The sequence below is a fragment of the Pantherophis guttatus genome, chromosome 1 (genome assembly GCF_059756535.1).
Source record: "Pantherophis guttatus breed Tessera chromosome 1, ASM5975653v1, whole genome shotgun sequence".
NCBI classification, from domain to species: Eukaryota; Metazoa; Chordata; class Lepidosauria; order Squamata; family Colubridae; genus Pantherophis; species Pantherophis guttatus.
Genome location: NC_142063.1, coordinates 105,489,424 through 105,508,878, shown reverse-complemented (window position 1 = coordinate 105,508,878; position 19,455 = coordinate 105,489,424). Strand labels below are relative to the sequence as shown.

Here is a 19,455-nt window from a genome sequence, read left to right as displayed (position 1 = left end):
GAATTTCCATTTTCGTCAAGAGTGATGGGAAACTCTCTTGTCTCACCACTTGGTAAAGTAGGTCACTCTACATCTTTAAAAGGCTGCTTTCCACCCCTTTCTGCAAATAATAAACTATTACGGACATGCTGAGGAATCTTTCTTGAGAACGAATGCTATCCGTCATAGGAAGAAAACAAAGAAAATGTTCTGGATGCAAATCTGAGGATAGTAACACAGGATCTGTTGTTTCTTCCATCTACCCCACCCTCCATCTGCACATCCTTTTGACAGTGACCTCTAAAGAAGAGAGTACGGGAGAGAGGAACATGTGGTGGATTACATAAGAGATCTGTTTTCCTTCTCTGATCTTTCCTTTGCACTCCTGTTTTAACGTGTCTCAGTCAATTACAAAATTAAGCTTGCTTTTCGAGGGAAAAAAATAAAAAGTTCCGGCCTCCTTAAATCAAAATCTAAAAGAGTCCTCAACACTAAATGCCCACTGAAATGACTTTCACACAGTCTTCTTGCAGCAAACAGCAACGTTCAGCACATTTCCCAAAATGTGGGTGTGCATGCATGTATGTATGTATATTATGTATTAGATATACACATGTTTATTTTGCCACACAGTGCCAACCCAATTCAGACTGTATTTCTTCAGAAGGATATTGGAGCATGCTTAGGATTGCTGCCCGTATCTTGCATCTGCACACCCAAGGGAACAATGGGCATTTGTACCCAACCGCCACATGCCTAATGCAGATACTCTCCCAATCCTAAAAGTGCAAGATGTCAGCTTTCAATCCGCCTCCTTCCCCAGCACACACTCCATACTAAGCAAGCTCTCCATGCCCCCCTCCCTTCCTTTCTCCATTCACTTTTCATGCACACCTCTGCCTTTTCTTTTAAGGGTAATAATCCCGGAGACCAACCTCGTATGTCTCTGCTTTCCTTCATTCGCCTGACCCTGATTTTCAGCTTCATCTGCCCCTTGTGCATGTCTGGCCAGGTCTGGTCCTCAGAGGAAGCAATCATAACATCCAAAGGCATCCAGGCAGCTGGATTGCGTCTTTCCCAGAGTTATCTCCTGCCCTCGCCAAACAACAGCTGCTGATGGGGGGGGGGAGAGAGAGAAAGCCTCCTCTTTCCAAAAAAAGGGAAAGAGAGAACCTGATGCACCCACAGATCCAGCTTTGAGGAGAAATTAAAAAGGGAAAGAGGAAGGTAATCGGACAAAAATATTTCTCCTCCTCGGCAGGATTATTTTCCTCCTGACTTCGCCCCTTGTGTATGCGCAGCGCCAACTCCAGCGAGCCTGAATGAGCTCAGCACATGAGCAACAGCCGATCCACCAAGGAGCAGTCATAGCTAACGGGTCAGGCATGCAACCACATTCCTTACTCAGCACACAGACATGCAGTTTAACTCAAGAGCTACGCTATTGGCATATGGTTTGCTCAGCTGCTTAAAGAGACAACATCCCATTTCTCTCCCCCCCCCCCTCTCCTCTGATTCCGGCTCTTGTTCCAAAATGCCACAAACAGCAGCTGGTAAGGGCAAGATGAATAAGCTCAAGTCTCTTTAGCTCTGACAATTTAATATATTTGTAGCGATACTGGGAGCATTAGAGTACGGTGCGGTTCAGCTAATCCATTTGCTGCACGTTCCAAAGCACAAACGAAAGCGTGGCGTAATTGTCTGCTACCTCGCCTGGACGAGTCCATTCAAACTAATAGCTTCCAGTATACTCTTTAGTGCTATTTATTTATGATTCTTTTTTTTTTTTTTTTAAAAGACCATCTTTATTATTTTTATAAGTAACTCAAGGTGGCAAACATAGCCAATACTCCTTCCGTCTTCTATTTTGTGAGGTAGGTTGGGTTGAGAGAGTGTGACTAGCCCAGAGTCATCCAGCTTTCATAACTAAGGCAGGGCTAGAACTCACAGCCTCCTAGTTTCTAGTCTGGTGCCTTAATCATTAGCATTTTCCAGCTGTACAACATTCGTTTTTTCCTCTCTGTGACAAATCTTAAATTCTGCTCTGCACACAGGTGTACTGTCCACTCTCCCATCCCTTTTCCAATTACAGGAGTGTTGAACTAATGTGTTCAAACGTTCCAACAGCTATAATCAAGTCCTTAATCTCTTTCTCCTCTACATTCCAAAACTATGTACTACATAATATATACTGAAAACAAGCTGGTATTTGTTCCAGGACAATGAGAGCATAATTTAAACAATAAAAGAAAAAAGAAAAAGAAGCAGGAATGCTGGTCTGGATATACTCTAAGATAGGAAAGAATTTGAATCCCAACTGCACTTTCCTTTTAGGGCACTTTTAATCAGGACACAAACTGAGGCAATGAATTCTCTCCCCTCTGGCTCATTTATGAGCCCTATCCAGATTGACCGGTTGGTCAATATGATTTCCTTTAAATACACAGGTGGAAATTTAAAAGATGCATTTAGAAGTATGTTACCTACATCTAGTAATATCAACCGAACTCTATACACGGATACATTTTTATTGATTGAGATTATTATCCCGAAGCGCCTCAAACAATTCATTCTGCATAAAAATTCATATCGGATGTACTGTGAATCATCTTAGCATGCCTCAAACAGAAACTCATCAGGTGTAGAACGTGACTGGAAGGATTGCCACCCTGTAGAACTTTAGCACTGACACATTCTTTCTCAATCTAAGTCCAACCTGAAAGATCAAGGTCAACTCTCAATACCTGGATTTACAAAGGGCCCAACATGCCAAGCCATCACAGCACAAAAAGCTAAACAAAGTCTTTACTGACAAGTATGTATCTGAGAATACAAAATGGCTTTTAACACTAATTCCTTGATTTCTCAAGATTGAAATTTGGATATCTGAAGCACTTTCAGTCTTAATTTAATCTAAGATCCATTTTTTTTTCTACAAGTAATGAACTGACATATTTATCAACTGGTATCTTTATCTGAGACACATCCTCAGACATATTTATTAAAACAAGCAAGATAAGAAGCCATCAGAAAAAAATTATTTTAAGTTGTTGTGCAACATTTGTGGAACAGCATTCTTATTATTCTATTTTTTTTCTCCAATTAATATAATCACCCATCTCACCATAATCACTCTGGGCAGCTATGAATGGATAAAACCACTATACAAAATAACAACAGAAAACAAACCAGTCAGTGGTGGGTTTTACTACCAGTTCTGTGGGTGTGGCTTGGTGGGCGTGACTTGGTAGGCATGGCAGGGAAAGAATACTGTAAAATCTCCATTTCCTCCCCTCCCCAATTCAGGGGAAGGTTACTGCAAAATCCCCATTTCCTCCTGATCAGCCGGGTCTCGGAAGGCAAAGAATAGATAGGGGTGGGGCCAGTCAGAATTTTTACTACCGGTTCTCCGAACTACTCAAAATTCCCACTACTGGTTCTCCAGAACTGGTCAGAACCTGCTGAAACCCACCTCTGAAACCGGTATATAAAATCTTTAATGACCACCAAGGTAAAAACCAACCTAGCAAACTAGAACATTCTATGGGCTCCAGCTAACTTCCCAACACCCATAGCTGGAGATTTATTCAGGTCTTTAAATATTTTGGAAATCTGGCAAGATTGAGACTCTATTATGCATGGGAAGAAAAACTGTCCATATTTGTGATATGAATACAAGAAGGAGATGGTTCCAAAGATAGCAAGTATATCATAGCATCTTATCTAAAGTTAACAATGTATTAAAAGACCTGGAGTCTATATCCAATTGTCAGTACTAGCTCTAGTCAGAAATTCGGTGTTACTTAACATATTTTGCATAAAGAGAGATCCAGATTCAGATTTGCTGGCATCTCTGTGAAGCAAATGATAAACTCCTTCTTCAAACTGCAGTTAATAATTGCTTTGGATATGCTTTTCTGGTCTCCAGATGTGTTGAGTTTGCAACTCTTTTTCAGTATGGCCAAACCACATGTGCACTCTGGCATATCTAGATAAGATTAGAAGAACCTGGAAAATCTGTACAGTCCAACCTTCCCAACCTATTACTTATATTATAAATTAAAATTCCTCAAAGCATGCATACATATATGCATATATACAAAAAGCATACTCCTAAGACAGGATGATGAGGTAAATACAGGTAGTCCTCAATTTACAATAGTTCATTTAGTGACCATTCAAAGTTACAATGGCACTGAAAAATGTGACTTATGACAGTTTCACAGTTACGACCTTTGCAGCATCCCCATGATCATGTGATCAAAATTCAGATGCTTGGCAACTGGTTCATATGTATGACTGTTACTGTGTCCAAGGGTCATGTGATCATCTTAAGAGCCGCGGTGGCGCAGTGGTTAGAATGCAGTACTGCAGGCTACTTCTGTTGATCACCGACTGCCAGCAGTTTGGCAGTTCGGGTCTCATCGGCTCAAGATTGCCTCAGCCTTACATCCTTCCGAGATTAGTAAAATGAGGATCCAGATTGTTGGGGGCAATATGCTGACACTCTAAACTGCTTAGAGAGGGCTGTAAAGCACTGTGAAGCGGTTATGTAAGTCTAAGTGCTATTGCTATTTTCCAACCTTCTGACAAGCAAACTCGATGGGGAAGCCAGATTAATTTAACAACTGTGTTACTAACTTACCAACTGCAGTGATTACCTTAACAGCTATTGCAAGAAAGGTCATAAAATAGGGCAAAACTCATTTAACAAACATCTCACTTAGCAACATAAATTTTGGGCTCAATTGTGGTCGTAAGTCGAGGACTACTTGTAGAAAATATATGATGGACACTGGATTGGTGAAAACTAGCATACATATTACTGGACCGCATGACTTAATGGTTTGTCCTTTAAGGCCCCTTTTCTATTTTTCTGAATTGCCACTTGCCTTTCCTCTAACAGGAATGGATAATGTTTAGGATTAGTTTCCAAAAAGGTGCTTTGGCATGCACAAGAGCACCAACACCACACCTGCTGGTGAATCATTCAAACAGGGATCGTGAAAAAAGACACATCTCTTTTAATACATTGCTGACGCTTTTTGAAACTAAAGCAAAGCACTGAAAAATCCTACTTTCTGCAGTCATGACTTCTAATACAGACAGAGGCAACTCTACATCCCCATTCTCCTACAGAATTTCTTTCTTTTTATACCTATGCTATTAACAAAAATAGTATGGTGAAAAAGTCTGATACTCAGCTAAGGTCGTTTCTTCAGTTTTGGCTTAGCATGTTGTGTGATTTTAAGCTATTGCGTTTGTGAGTCAAGTTTACAGCTTTCATATAATATATAACCACAGATGAAATCCAGCCAGTTATATCCGGTTCGGGCGAATCGGTAGGTGCGGCTGCGGGAGGCTCTGCCCACCCGCGCGGATGTCATGACGTTGCTTTTTTTGTGACATTTTAAGCCTCTGCGCATACTCAGGAGGCTTTGCGCATGCACAGACAATGGCGCACACTCGGCACGCGCATATTGGCAAACCGGTAGGGAAGGTAAGTAGATTTCACTCCTGTATATAACCCACTTAATACCAGGTTCTGCCAAGCTAACCATACTGCCGGTAAGGAAAGTGGCAATTGTACTTTCTTTGGAACAAGACCAAAAACAACCAAACAGTACAGGGTAATACTACCAAATCAGGTATGCAAAAATTTGAACTACTAGATGGAAACCAAGTTATTTCCCCCCCTCCCACCCAATGTCTGCTGCCATCCAGTGGTTGTCCATATTTTGCAACACAGTTCTTGTTATCCCATTTCAGGGGTCTCCAACCTAATCGGGTTAATGGGTATATTTTATAAAGCCAATACATGTCATGGGTACCCATAGAAAACAGCTGTCAGGGAATAGCACTATCTTTATGATCCTAGAATACTAAAGACGCTGCCTGGAAGTGAGAAAATAATCGCATTAGGAGTCTCTGTTCTGGGCACCATGTGCTTAAACACACAGATTCGTGAGCACTTTGTTAAAACAAGGAGGACAAGATCTCACCCTTCAGGCTGCCAAAACATGTACTTGACCAGCCAAGCTACAAAAACAAATTAATCAAATTAACAGGTGAATTAGTAAAAAGAACAGATTGGTACATGCGCCAGTGCAGAAACACAGCATAAATTCGATGGGAGATCACCTGGAAAAAGTTCTATGTGTAATTTTTAGTAATTTTAGTTCTATTCTGCACATGCAGAATTCTAAGTGACAAAATTCCACATCTACTGACATTATGATAGTAAACTGACATTGTGGTAGTAAGTGAAGTGACAGAGGACAGATAGTCCTCGGTAGATGACCCATTCAGTGACCACTTGAAGTTGTACCAGCACTGAATGAATGGTACTGATGATTGATCCTCGAAGTTCTGGCCATCCCAGCATTCCTGCAGTCATGGTAACTGCAATCCGGGCACTTGGCAATTGACTTGCACTGAGGACAGGTGCTGTGTCTTGCAGTCACATGATCATCATTTGCAACCTTCCATGCAATGGGGAAGTCAGCAAGAAAGGTCAGAAATTGCTCCCAGGGAACTTGCACTCTGTGGTGCATGCATGCCTGCAGCACCTCCCTGCCCGCACTCCACAACGCCATCCTGCACCCCTCCCTTCCCCATGCTCACAGCACCACCACAGCACCTCAACTGGATATGCTTGCATAGTGCTGCAGCACACACACACTCGTGCTGGCAAGCCACCCATGGATTGCAACTTTCTGCCAGGTTCACCATTGTCTCTGCTTTTTAGAAGACAGAAGGAATTAGCAAGTCATAGTCATGTGACGTCCTCGCTTAACAAGCAATGGTCCTCACTTAACAATGGCATTGGAGACCGTTGCAACTGGCATTGCTAAGTGATGCAGCCCTGTGATATCACACTATAATTGCTTAGTGACAGAAATTCCAGTCCCAATTAATAATATATTAATGAGCCATAATTAAGCGAGGACTAGCTGTAATAAGAACAGGCTTATTTTATTATATACTGCTTTGGTTGAAGTTAACTCAGAGAGGCACACAGTTTCCCCACCAAATACAGATCACACAAGCAAAATTAAATGTAAATAATAACCATAGGACAAATCAATACAAAACAAAAATTAATATCAGGCACAAAGAATCAGGACCATTCATAAAGTTGCAGCATGGAAGATTTATTCAAGCCTGAACCAATAGTCAACTGATGGTCAGCACTAAATTGGCACTAGATAAGAGTTAATGGAATTCATGGGGACTGGATTTGGATCTCTTGTGGCAACACAAGGACTGACGATGCATGTCCTTCTGTCCCCCCACTCCACCACAGCTTTGCTTGCTCTTCTCTGATGATTATATAAAAATACTCAATGGACCACAATTTAAATACCATTTCTCAGCATGGAGATGTCATGGACCTAACTCTGGCCTCCTCTTCAGATGCGAGTTCAGAGGAGGAGGAGGAGGAGGAGGAGGAGGAGGAGGAGGAGGAGGAGGAGGAGGAGGTGGTGGTGGTGGTGGTGCTGGGTCTTGGCACCTCTGGGGAAGATAATACAGGGGGCATTGAGAAACCTGGACCAGGGAGCAGAGGGCTGCAGCTTGATAAAGCACTCGCAGCTGGAACCACCAGGGTGGCAGGCTGAGCCCAAGCCAAGAGAGCTACAGCTGCCGCAGGTTAGCCTGGAGGCTTTGTTGAGTAATGAGAGGAGCTGCCGACAGTCAGCAAAGATAAGGAGGTGGAGTCCCTGCTTCCTCCCAGTCCAAGGACATGCAGGGCAAAGAGGAGAAGGCGCAATGCCGGTCAGTCAGGCTACTTGGCAACCAGGCAGCCTCACTCATGGTGAAAGTCTGTACAGGTAGTCCTAGACTTACGACCACAATTGAGCTCAAAGTTTCTGTTGTTAAGTGAAACATTTGTTAAGTGAGTTTTGCCCCATTTTACAACTTTTCTTGCCACAGTTATTTAAGTGAATCAGCTTATGCAGCTGATAAGTTAGAAACCTGGTTGTTAAGTGAATCTGGTTTCCCCATTGACTTTGCTTGTCAGAAGGTCGTAAAAGGGGATCACGTGAACCCGGGACACAACAAAGGTCATAAATATGAACCAGTTGCCAAGCATCTGCATTTTGATCACGTGACCATGGGGATGCTGCAAAGGTCGTAATTGTGAAAAAGGGTTGTAAGTCATATTTTTCAGTGCCATTGTAACTTTGAATGGTCACTAAACGAACTGTGGGTGTTGCTGGAACAATGTGTCCACACATTGGCTCTGTTGAGCCCAAGCCTCCGCTCGACAATAATGGGATGGGGAGGAGGAGAAAGAGAATGGGCACACGTACCTGATACTGCAAGACTGTGCCCAGCAAACCAAGCAAACGAGGACGCAGGACTGCATCCAGATGCTGAACACAGAAACTCACAAGTGGTAGTGGTGACACCGGGGTTTTGCGGCTGGGTCGGCGGGCTACGGAACGGCGGAGGAGGGGCGGTGACCGGGGTGCTCCCAGGAACGAGGCGCCCGGAAGAGAGGCGTGCGTGATTGCTTGTCACAGCTGAATGCTCTCCAACCAGTAAATTAGGGAGGGGTGGAGCAAATATATAAAGGGTGCTACGTAGCCGCTGTTCTTTTCGACCCACTCTTCGGGGGGTTCCTGTGTAGGTGGGAGGCATTATTTCAGGGATGGCCACAAAGTCAGTCATTGTGGACTGAGCCTTGTCAAGAACTCTGGAATCACTCCAGTCTTGCTGAGTGTGGCAACTGGACCTGCTCGTCATGTGTGGTATACCTTGGAACTAATGGTGGCTTGATTAACCAGGAGTTGGGAATCTAGAAAACTGTTATTATACCAAAGAAGGCTCTGGACATCTAGTAAATTGGTTGCATTTAATAATTTCACTACTGGCAGATGGGAAACACTCTAGAATAGTGTGTCAAATTCCCGGCCCATGGGCCGGATGTGTCACACACTGGCCAGTTTAGCACCCGGTTTAGCGAAGTTGGAAAAAGTCCCATTATGTCACATGATGCCATCGTGATGACCGAGTTTGACACCCTTACTCTAGAACAGGGGTGGGCAAATGTGGCTCTTTGACAACCTGTGGACTTCAACTCCCAGAATTCCTGAGACAGCCAAGCTGAAGTCCACAGGTTGTCAAAGAGCCACATTCGCCCATCCCTGCTCTAGAAAATCAGCAGTAATCAGCGTAAAATACTGCAGGCAGCTCTTTTGGTCAAGGAAACAGTGTTTTTAAAAGGACAAAAGACAAGCCCCACACCACGGGCCTACATTTTCCAAGTATTGTCGATTTTGTAATTTATACAAATTGTAGTGTGAGTCCTACAGGTGACAAGAAGGCTAAACAGGCCTGATAAAGCTATTAGCCCTTATGGTTAACAGTTTTATTCTTCCATGAGAAAGGCATTATTAGCCAAGCCCGTCTTTCCTTTCCTGCAAATTTCTAAGTATTTATTAAGCAGGGCTTTGATGCTTTCTAGTTCCATTTATAAATCAGTGATTCCAAGCTTTGCAAAAAAAAGAAAAAAGAAAAAAAAACACCCCGTCCAGGATTAAACGTAGTAGATAGAATGCTTTGTCTCTTTAAATCCAGATATTTACAAGGACAAGAATCCAAGGTTGAACTGCTTAATGGTAGTTCAGTGTTTTTCCTTAGCAGTGACATCATTCCAGATGAAATCATCCGCGCTGAATAAACCCTCCTACCTCCTCACTTCATGATTAGAACCAGTGTTCTAATGAGACTTGTTATTGTAACAAATGTGGGGTTGATTATTGTCAGCTGTGGGTTGGGATTTGGAGAAAAACAGCCCCCCCCCCAAAAAAATCTAACCAGGAAAACAAAGTCACTATTTAAACAGTGGGAGTATATGATAATCCAAGAGGCTGTCCCTCGTACTCCCAAATTTATCCGGCTTCACCTATGAATTCAATATGTTGTGCTACAGTCCTACTATGAAACTCATTTTTAAGAGGATCAATACAATCGCTACCTAAAGTTTTAACCCAGAAAAATAAAGCAAACCGGTTTCCATTCTATTTTTGACAATTGATTTCTGATACTATTTTCAAAATAATCCCCAAATTCCATGTAGACATTATGACCGAGGCCTTTTATGGGAAAAAAAACCCCCCATTCCATATGCATAAAACTGTTTGTGATGATAGAGCTAATGTTTACAGATCTATGGGTGTTTCCCATAAAAAAACCTGCTCTGCAAATCTGATAGTTTTGATAGGTGGAGATGATGGGATATGAAGCCATTCTGTATTACCTTTTGTATGGCAAAGTTACTATTTCCTTCCTTGAAACAATACTTTTCTTTTTTTTCTTAGGAAAAGAGAAGAGAGTTTTATCAACAATAAATGCAGGTTTATAAAAGGAGAACATGATGTCAGCTTGGTCAATCCAAGGATAATTTCTTACATTATTATTCCCTAAATTCCCCTTTGTCTTTCAGAAATTGACTACAGAGCGACATCATTTGTTTGTTTGGTTTTTTTTTTAACTTTCGGTGTTTTCAGTCCTGTGGAGTATTCCTCTACTTCTCCTTTCCTCATTTTTTTGTTCTTGGTCCAATTGTTACAAAAGCTGTAGGAGAAGAAAGTGGGTGGCAGTGCATTCCAAAGAATAATTATAGAATCAGGAAAACAAGTTTTCTGATGATAGCATTACCAAACTCAATGCCAGAATGCAAGCCTGGAATACAATTCACTAACCACGTGACCTGGCCCTGTTTTCCTGAAAGAGCACACAGAAACATCTACAATTTTGGCTTGTAACTACATCTTAATGGCCAGTCACTTTGAATGAGGTTCCAAGTCCTGCCAGCAAGCATAGCCAGCCATCTTTCCTCACACTTTCTGTCCTTTACAGTTCTAACTCAAATGGACAGGAGGATTAAAACGTGCCAGCAAGAAAACGTATATCTGTCTTCTTGGTAGGTCTCAGCCTGAAGATCCAGGAAAAGAAAAGAAAGAAGGAAAAAGAAGGTGCAATTCTTTATATAGCCATCCTTCTCTCAAAGCTGCTTGAAAGAAAAAGATAAGAGGAATGGGCAGAAAGAAAGATAGAAGATGGAGACCAGCAAACTGTATTCCCTCAGATGTTCAATGGAAGTGGAAAAGCAGGGTAGAGTGTTGACACCTTTGAACTATGTGTTGGAGAGGACTCCTGAGGATACCACGGACAGCCATGTAAACAAATTGCTGGATAACTGAACAAGCTAACCCACAGTTTTCACTCAAAACGTTAATAACCAGGTTCAAATTATCCTATTTTAGACACATTATCTAAAGACTCAAGACTCTGTGAAAAGCGCTAATGCTGGGAAAGGTCGAACGAAAGAGAAGACGAGAACTATCTACCTCAAGGTGGATAGACCGAGTTACAGTGGCAACGATGACTACATTCAAAAGAACACATTAGAGACAGATTGTCATGGAGAAAAATATATTGGTGGGTCACTAGGAATCGAAAGGACCCGATGGCACCTAATCAATCAATCTTTTAGTTTATGGAACGAAGAATCTTAAGGTTAATTGCAAAGTCACTGGCATTCTACTGAAGCATGTTCGCCTTGGAGACATATTACATTTCACTCTCTAACTCAATCCAGACTTCTAAGAAAATTGAAGAGCTGACCTGCTGAAATATGCCTTAAATAAGAGAAAATGCAGTAAGTTCTAGCCAACCATTTCCCTCTGAAATTCAGAGCAGACAGAGCCTATTATGGCTATTAACTTGATATACAAAATCTTGAGTCGCTTCTTCACCTTGGACAGAAATCAGTTTTCTTCAAATATGTATCATTTATTAAAATAAGAATCTGAGACACAATATGCTAATCTGACCAAACAGATGACCTTTGTGTCTTCTTTTTTTTTAAAGGAATGGCCTAAAATATTTGCAGAAGCTTCCATGGGTATTAGCATGACTTCAGACCACTGGACAGTGCAAGCAGGCAATTTTCCAAAACACAGTTCAAAATTTGCAATTCAGACAAATGAAACAAATAAATATTGAATGGAAAGAACTTCAGTTAATAGCCTTTAATAAAAGAACTGGCTGTTCTCAGGGCTGGCTCTCTGAATAGACAAATCTATACAAGTGCATTCAATTCCAGAGTGCCCCACCTCTCCTGAGCTCACTTCTATGTAATTTCCAAGAAAGGAAACAAGTAAGCCTTTATTTGCATAAATAAATTATCATTTGTATCTCTCCGCTCAATGGTAAGTCTTCTGCTGAAAAGACAATATTGCAATATGATGCTACTGAAGTGAAGCTGGCATTGTTAGCGAATATTATAACCAGGGGTGGGCTTCAAAAATTTTACCAAGGGGTTCTCTACCCGAATGCTGGGTGAGCGTGGCCATGGTGGGCGTGGCTTAGTCAGTCTCATGTAACCCCCCCCATGGTGGTGGGGGCACAAATTTTTGTTCTCCCCGGGCTCTGGAGGCCCTCTGGAGGCCTGTTTCTGGCCTTCCTGAACTTCCGGTAGGCCTGTTTTTTGCCCTCCCTGAGCCTCCCCGAGCACCCTGCACTTACCTGCATCCAAAACGGGCCGCGTGGGGATTTCTGGGAGGGGCGGGGTGGGCAGGGCCAGCCAGGAGTGGGATTTGGGGGTTCTCTGAACTGCACAGAATCTTAGTTAGAGGTTCTCCTGAACACCTGCGAACCCCGAACAGCCCATCCCTGATTATAACACTATTCCCAGAATTATATGTAATTTGGGGGCTAGTCATTCAAGTTAGTGTAAGTTTGGTTTCCTATCATAGGAAAGGATAAGCCAACCTTTAAAATTATTAACTAACTGTTGGAGGTGCTACTTACTTTATAGGAGTTGTTTCGTGGCTGTCTCCTTTTCTCAATGATTTGCTGGACAAGCCATAGTGGAATGTATCAAATAGTGTATTTTACAGGCCTCCCTGAGCCCCTTCAGTCTCCTTCAGCACATTTTATAAGCATTTCTAAATGATGCCTATCTTTTCCCAGCTTCAACCACCATAGCAGCATGTGACAACGGATAGAAACATTGGTGTGTGTGTGGGGGGGGGGGGGAAGATGGGTTGAAGGGATGCTGACCTTACATTCTCACAGCTGGCAAAAGTTTTTTTCAATGCAACTAAGGAATGACGCTTCTGCTGTCAGAAAGTTTCCTCTCCTAGCCACTGCTCACAATTGTCTCACAAATGGTGAACAAAGGTATGTAATACATACTGAAAAGCTTTATGCATGGATGTAAGTGCTTCCATTTGGAATGTGGGTAAAGGCTTTTACTGTTTCAGAACTCCAGAGTAGCATGGTGCTGAATGGAAAACCATTTTTGATACTCGCTGATCAGCTGGAGATAAGTACTGCCTGATTCAAATTGCCCCCCACCCCAAAGGTCCCCAGTGTTTCTAGGGCATCAACATAATTGCAGGATGGCTGCAAAGTGCTTTGTGAGAGACAGTGGAGTGGAAACAGTGCAATGGGGAAGTGCACTTTGTCAAACATCCAGCTGAAGCGGCACTTACGGTGCTTCGGCAGAACATCTTATATTCAATTTGAGACACTTATTAAGGAACAAGGTTAAAAATATTAAAACAAGGTATACCCTATTTACTATTTTAAAAAATCCATTTGTCCCAAATGCTACTAGTAGGGTTTCCATGGAAATTTAAGAGCTTGTTCTAGACCAGGAGTGTCAAACTCAAGGCCCAGGGACTGGATCCGGCCCATGGAGTGCTTAGATCTGGCCCATGAGAATGCCCTGGAAACAGCGAAGGACTGGCCCACAATGCCTCTGCCAATGAAAACGGAGCTTGGGAGGGCTGCGTGCGGCCCTCTCAAGCTCCGTTTTTACTGGCAGAGGGTTGCAGAAGGCCATCGTAGCCAAAAACGGAACTCACAAGGACCACGGGGTGCACTCCCAAGCTCCGTTTTCGCTGGCAGAGGATCGCAGGCCATCACAGCTGAAAATGGACCTCACAACGGCTGTGGATGGCACTCTCATTTCCGTTTTTGCTGACAGAGGGTTTCAGGAGGCCGTCACAGCCAAAGCAGAGCTTGGGAGCCCATTTTCGCTGGCAGAGAGCTCAGGTCACCACAGGCACTCCCGACACGAGTGACGTCGAACTGGCTATGACCCCTGACCCCCCCAAGGTCAAACACAACCCTGATGCGGCCCTCAGCGAAACCTCCCCTAAAAATCCACACACCAAAATGAATAATGAAAACTACACAATGAAGTTTTGGGAAATGTGAATGCATTGTTACAGTGTAATTAAAAGGTTCTTCACACACCTTGTCCATTCCCAAAACTCACAGTTTGGGAAAGACTAACACTTTTCAAGATATTTGGATTAGTGGCATATCTGAAATACTGGGAGTCACCGACTCTCTTGATTTTCAAATGATTTTTAAGAAGTTTCCTTTCCATGCATAAATGGTTGCACAATTGTCTTGGCAAAGTAGCTGATGCTGATGCTCTAAACCAGGGTTTTCCAGTGGTTAATATCAACCCCCAAGGGTCAATGGGACTATCCATTCTTGCTGTTTTGGTTGCTGTTGCTATGGTTCGACACACAGTCAGCCAGATGTTCACACTGGATTTACCATTTTTGTCTACCTATTGAGTCCTTCCCAAGAATAGTCAGGTATTGTTCAATAATATTAAGGTATCTTCACAGGATGTAAGCTGTTCCAAGCAAAGCGGCCTTTTGCAATTGATTGATGGTGAATTTGTCAATGCCAATGGTGTTCATGTGGTGCTCCAATGTGTTCTGGGATTGCATCTAAGGCGCCTATTACCACTGGTGGTATCTTTCTTTTCTTTTGCCACAGTCATTCTATTTATTATTGTTATTCATAGTACTATTAATTAAACTAGTATTTATTATTTTTATACAGTTAAATGAGATGTATTTTATTGCCATCTGGTGGTCACCCAGAATTTTGCAGCCCACGTATAATAATCATATGCAATATTGTTGATATCAAACTCATTTGTTTCTAAAATAAATGGAACACAAAGCATCTTGAAGCAGCTTAATACATGCCATTATACATAAAGCCCTCTAAATAAGTATATTATAGTCGACAAAGTTATACTAGAATTATTAGTCTTAAAAATGCCACAATATTCTTTATTTTTGATGCAAAAGATAAAAGTATTATCCAACTGTAAACGGATACTTTTATTGACTTCAGGGATAGCCCAGAATTATTTCCATTCTTCATTTTTATCTTTTACTTGTAAATCATTGTTTGATTCAATCTCAATGAAATAAGAGAAAACGGGTTTAGGTAAAGGTGAAGGTTCCCCTCACACATATGTGCTAGTCGTTCCCAACTTTAGGTGCTCATCTCCGTTTCAAACCCAAAGAGCCAGTGCTGTCCGAAGACGTCACCGTGGTCATGTGGCCGGCATGACTAAATGCCAAAGGCACACAGAACACTGTTACCTTCCCACCAAAGGTGGTCCCAATTTTTCTACTTGCATTTTTTATGTGCTTTTGAACTGCTAGGTTAGCAGAAGCTGGGACAAGTAACGGGAGTTCACCCTGTTACGCGGCACTAGGGATTCGAACCGCTGAACTGCCAACCTTCTGATCAACAAGCTCAGCGTCTTAGCCACTGAGCCATCACATCCCTTCAGGAAACAGTTACTTTAGTTGCAGTAAGTCACACATTTCTAGACAGAGCTAAATTAGGCCAGCAGAAATTATAGGTAATTCTTGATTTACAAGCAGTCATTTAAAGACTGTTCAAAGTTATGATGGACTCAAAAAAAGTTACTTACAACCTATCCTTATGACTGCCGCATATCTGTGTTCACATGATTGCATTTCAAGCCCTTGCCAATTGGGTTTGCGTTTATGACAGAAATCATAAATGTGCAGCATCCCACAAGTCACATATTCATATTTTGTGACATTTTCTTGCTGAAAAATGGCAAAATTAGATTCAGACTCATGACCACTTGATTTGCTTGATGGTCAAACTAAAAACAAAAACTAAAAAGAGTACTCCACTCCTCTACTCACAATAGAATTCCCTATGCCACCAGACTTGAAATTTTGGGCTTGGACAATCTAGAACTGCACTGCCTGTGGTATGATCTAAGCACAGTACACAAAATTATCTGCTACAATGTCTTACCTATCAACGACTTCTTCAGTTTCAACCTCAATAACAAACGGGCAAACAATCGGTACAAACTCAAGGTAAACCGCTCCAAACTCGATTGCAGAAAATACGACTTGAGCAACAGAATGGTCACCGCCTGGAATGCTCTACCTGAGTCCGTTGTTACATCCTTTCACCCTCACAACCTTAAACTGTCTACCGTGGACCTCACCCCATTCCTAAGCGGCCCATAAAGGGGGCGTGCATAAGCACACCAGCATGCCTACCATCCCTGTCCTACTGTCCCCATTTATTTGTATTCATTTCTTTCATTCATATCCATGTTTATATTTATACCTGCTATCTTGTACAAGTTTGACAAACTAATAAATACAAATTGTAAAATCGAATCCAGTCATGTGATGATTCAACTTATGGCTGCAATAACTTGCAATCAAAATTCCAGACTCAACTGCGATTGTAAACTGAGGCCTACCCCTGTATGTTCTATAGCCGTGATGACGAACTTATGGCACGTGTGCCACCTGTGGCAACGGAGCCATATCTGTGGGCATGCGAGCGTTGCCCTAGTTCAGCTCCAGCCCGCATGTGTGCACTAGCCAGCTAATTTTCGGGTCTTTCAGGCCCACCAGAAGTCATGAAACAGGCCATTTCTGGCCTCTGGAGGGCTTCCAGGGGAGTGGGGAAGGCTGTTTTCGCCCTCCCCAGGCTCCAAGAAAGCCTCTGGCACGCACCCTTTTTGCCGTTGGGTGCCAAAAGCGGGGGGAGCACGGGGGGGTTGCATGTGCATGCATGGGGAGGGGGGGCATTGAATTATGGGTGTGGGCACGCATGCGTGCGACCCCTCCACGCTCCGCTTGCTTTTGGCACGTAATGGCAAAAAGGTTAGCCATCCCTGTTCTATAGTATCTTCAAGAACAGAAGGTCTCAAGTATTTGTGCCTCTGCCAAAGATTGCACTCCACATCTCTACATAGCATTGTCCCATGGAATTACTATTGAATAGGGTTATATTCCTCCCAAGTCACTTAATCATCCACATCTAATTTCATCAGATACCAAACTCAACTGGAAATCAATACAAGGGAACAAGGGATGGCGGCATCTTGTGTCATAAATGAATCAGACAGGTAGGTAGTCCCAGATTCAATACTTACTCTTCACTTTCTAATCTATATTCTCCTCTCATGCCCGCTGCTAAACAGCTTTCATAATAGACTCCAAACAAAAACATCCATGGCCTCATTCTGGATGTTCAAATAAACTAAATACTCTGATGTAACCATTTCAATCATTTCCTTTACACAGATATGTATACTGGAGCCCTGTTTTGCTTCATTTACCAGGAACCATTAAGCAAACCAGCATAAACAAATGGAAACGTTAAATGGCCTGACACAAATATTACCTCCTATGAGGTATGAGAATATTTCTCCACAGCTGAATGTAGCAACCCTTCCTAAGTATTTTATTTCCTGTTTCTCTCTCTCTCTCTCTCTCTCCCCCCCCTCTCCCGCCCCTCTCTCACACACACATTCTGTATCTCATAAGAGGGAAAAAAATAAGCTGACTTGCCAAGCTTATAGAAATAGAGTGGAAATAAAATGGGCATGCATGATATGGCTGTGAATGACACAGGCCTGCTACACAGGCCTGCAGGGCTGCAAGCGGTCTGGGATTCAGGCCAGATCTGTCAAAGGCAATGTGCTTGCAGACGAGCTGGGAGTAAGGAAGAGATCTCTCATCAATTACTGCTGTGCCACATTCTTTCCAAATAATGAGTGTAAATGGATGCTCCAAATTTAGAAAGAAGGCTGGAAAAATCTAAACATTCTTCTCAGAATTGGTACAAACTCAAGAGCAGGGAAGATGAGCTCACAAGTATATCGGAGCCAGATGAAAAGCTCCAGAAAGGAAATGAGAGGCCTTAGCACAGGTTTCTGATTGAGAGAGAAGGAAACGCACGCGCAGTCTCCTTGCATCAAAAGCAGCTTTTTCAAATCACACGTATATACAGTAGAATTCTCCCTAACCCAGGTTCTGAAATGAACTGTTGCAAAGCCTCTTTTTTCCCTGAAATAAAACTTGCTCCTAGGGAATACACAAGATCAGGCTATGTTTATTTTGACCCTTTTAATCAAATATTTCCATGCCACTGATTTTTTTCTCTATTACATGCTAGTGCGCACGTAGGCACACAAGAATTCAATTTCATCAGAACGGTCTCAGTTTACAGTACTTGTTTCATATATGGCAACTTTCAGATGTAGAGACTCCTGGAATTCCCCAGCCACCCCAGCTATCAAAAGAGTGCAGGGAAGAGCAACAAAGATGAATAGGGAACTGGAGGCTAAAGCTTACAAAGAATGGGCTAGTCCCATGATGGCGAACCTGTGGCACGCGTGCCACAGGTGGCACGCGGAGCCATATTAGTGGGCACGCCAGCTCAGCTCTGGGGCGCATGCGCATGCCGGCCAGCTGATTTTCGGGCCTTCTGGGCCCACCAGAAGTAGGGAAACAGGCTGTTTCCTGCCTCTGGAGGGCCTGGGGGGGTGGGGAAGGCCCGTTTTTCTTTCTTACCTGACTCCAGATCCTCTCTGTGTATCTGGGATCCACGAAAACAGCCTTTCCCACTCCCTTGGAGGCCCTACGGAGGCTAAAAGGGCCCATTTCCCAACTCCCGGTGGGACAGGAAGTGACATTTTTTCCTGTCCCCAGCCTCCAGAGACCCCTAGAGAGGCTCCTACAGACTCCTAGAGAGGCTCCTACAGACTCCTAGAGAGGTTCTGGAGGCTGGGGATAGCAAAAAATGTCACTTCCTGTCCCACCGGGAGTTGGGAAATGGGCCCTTTTAGCCTCCGTAGGACCTCCAAGGGAGTGGGAAAGGCTGTTTCCGCCGTTCCCAGATACACAGAGAGGATTTGGAACTAGGTAAGAAAGAAAAACGGGCCTACCAGGCCATCATGTGCCAGGAGCGGGGGGGAGGGGTTGCACATACATGCGCGTGGGCACGTGTGCGTGCGACCCTCCCCTGCCCCCCACTCTCCTGGCACGCGATGGCAAAAAGGTTAGCCATCACTGGGCTAGTCTAATGAAGAGAAGGACTAGAGGTGACATGATAGCAATCTTCCAATATATGAGGGGCTGCGGCAGAGAAGAGAGGGACAACCTATTCTCCAAAGCAACTGAGGGCAGGACAAGAAGTAACAGATGGAAGATTATCCAAGAGAGATCCAACCTAGAATTAAGCAGAAATTTCCTTAGTTAGAACAATTCATCAGTGGAACAGTTTGCCTACCGATGTTGTGAGTGCTGCATCACTGGAAATTTTTAAGAAGAGACTGGGCAGCCA

The 19,455-nt window shown here is 43.1% G+C and overlaps 1 protein-coding gene across 2 annotated transcripts in view; it reads right to left on the bottom strand.

The window, feature by feature from the left end:
• The window catches only part of DUSP8 (dual specificity phosphatase 8), a 110,144-nt gene that overhangs the window by 22,094 nt on the left and 68,595 nt on the right, over positions 1–19,455 (bottom strand). Inside the window, exon 1 of one of the 2 annotated variants that reach the window (XM_034416862.3) lies at positions 915–1,590. The exons of the other annotated variant lie outside the window; for it this stretch is intronic. Within the exon in view, the coding sequence (XP_034272753.1) occupies positions 915–1,032 (118 nt within the window). The 5' untranslated portion in view covers positions 1,033–1,590. Of the gene's footprint in view, positions 1–914; positions 1,591–19,455 lie in introns of those variants that run through there. 2 annotated transcript variants of the gene reach the window in all.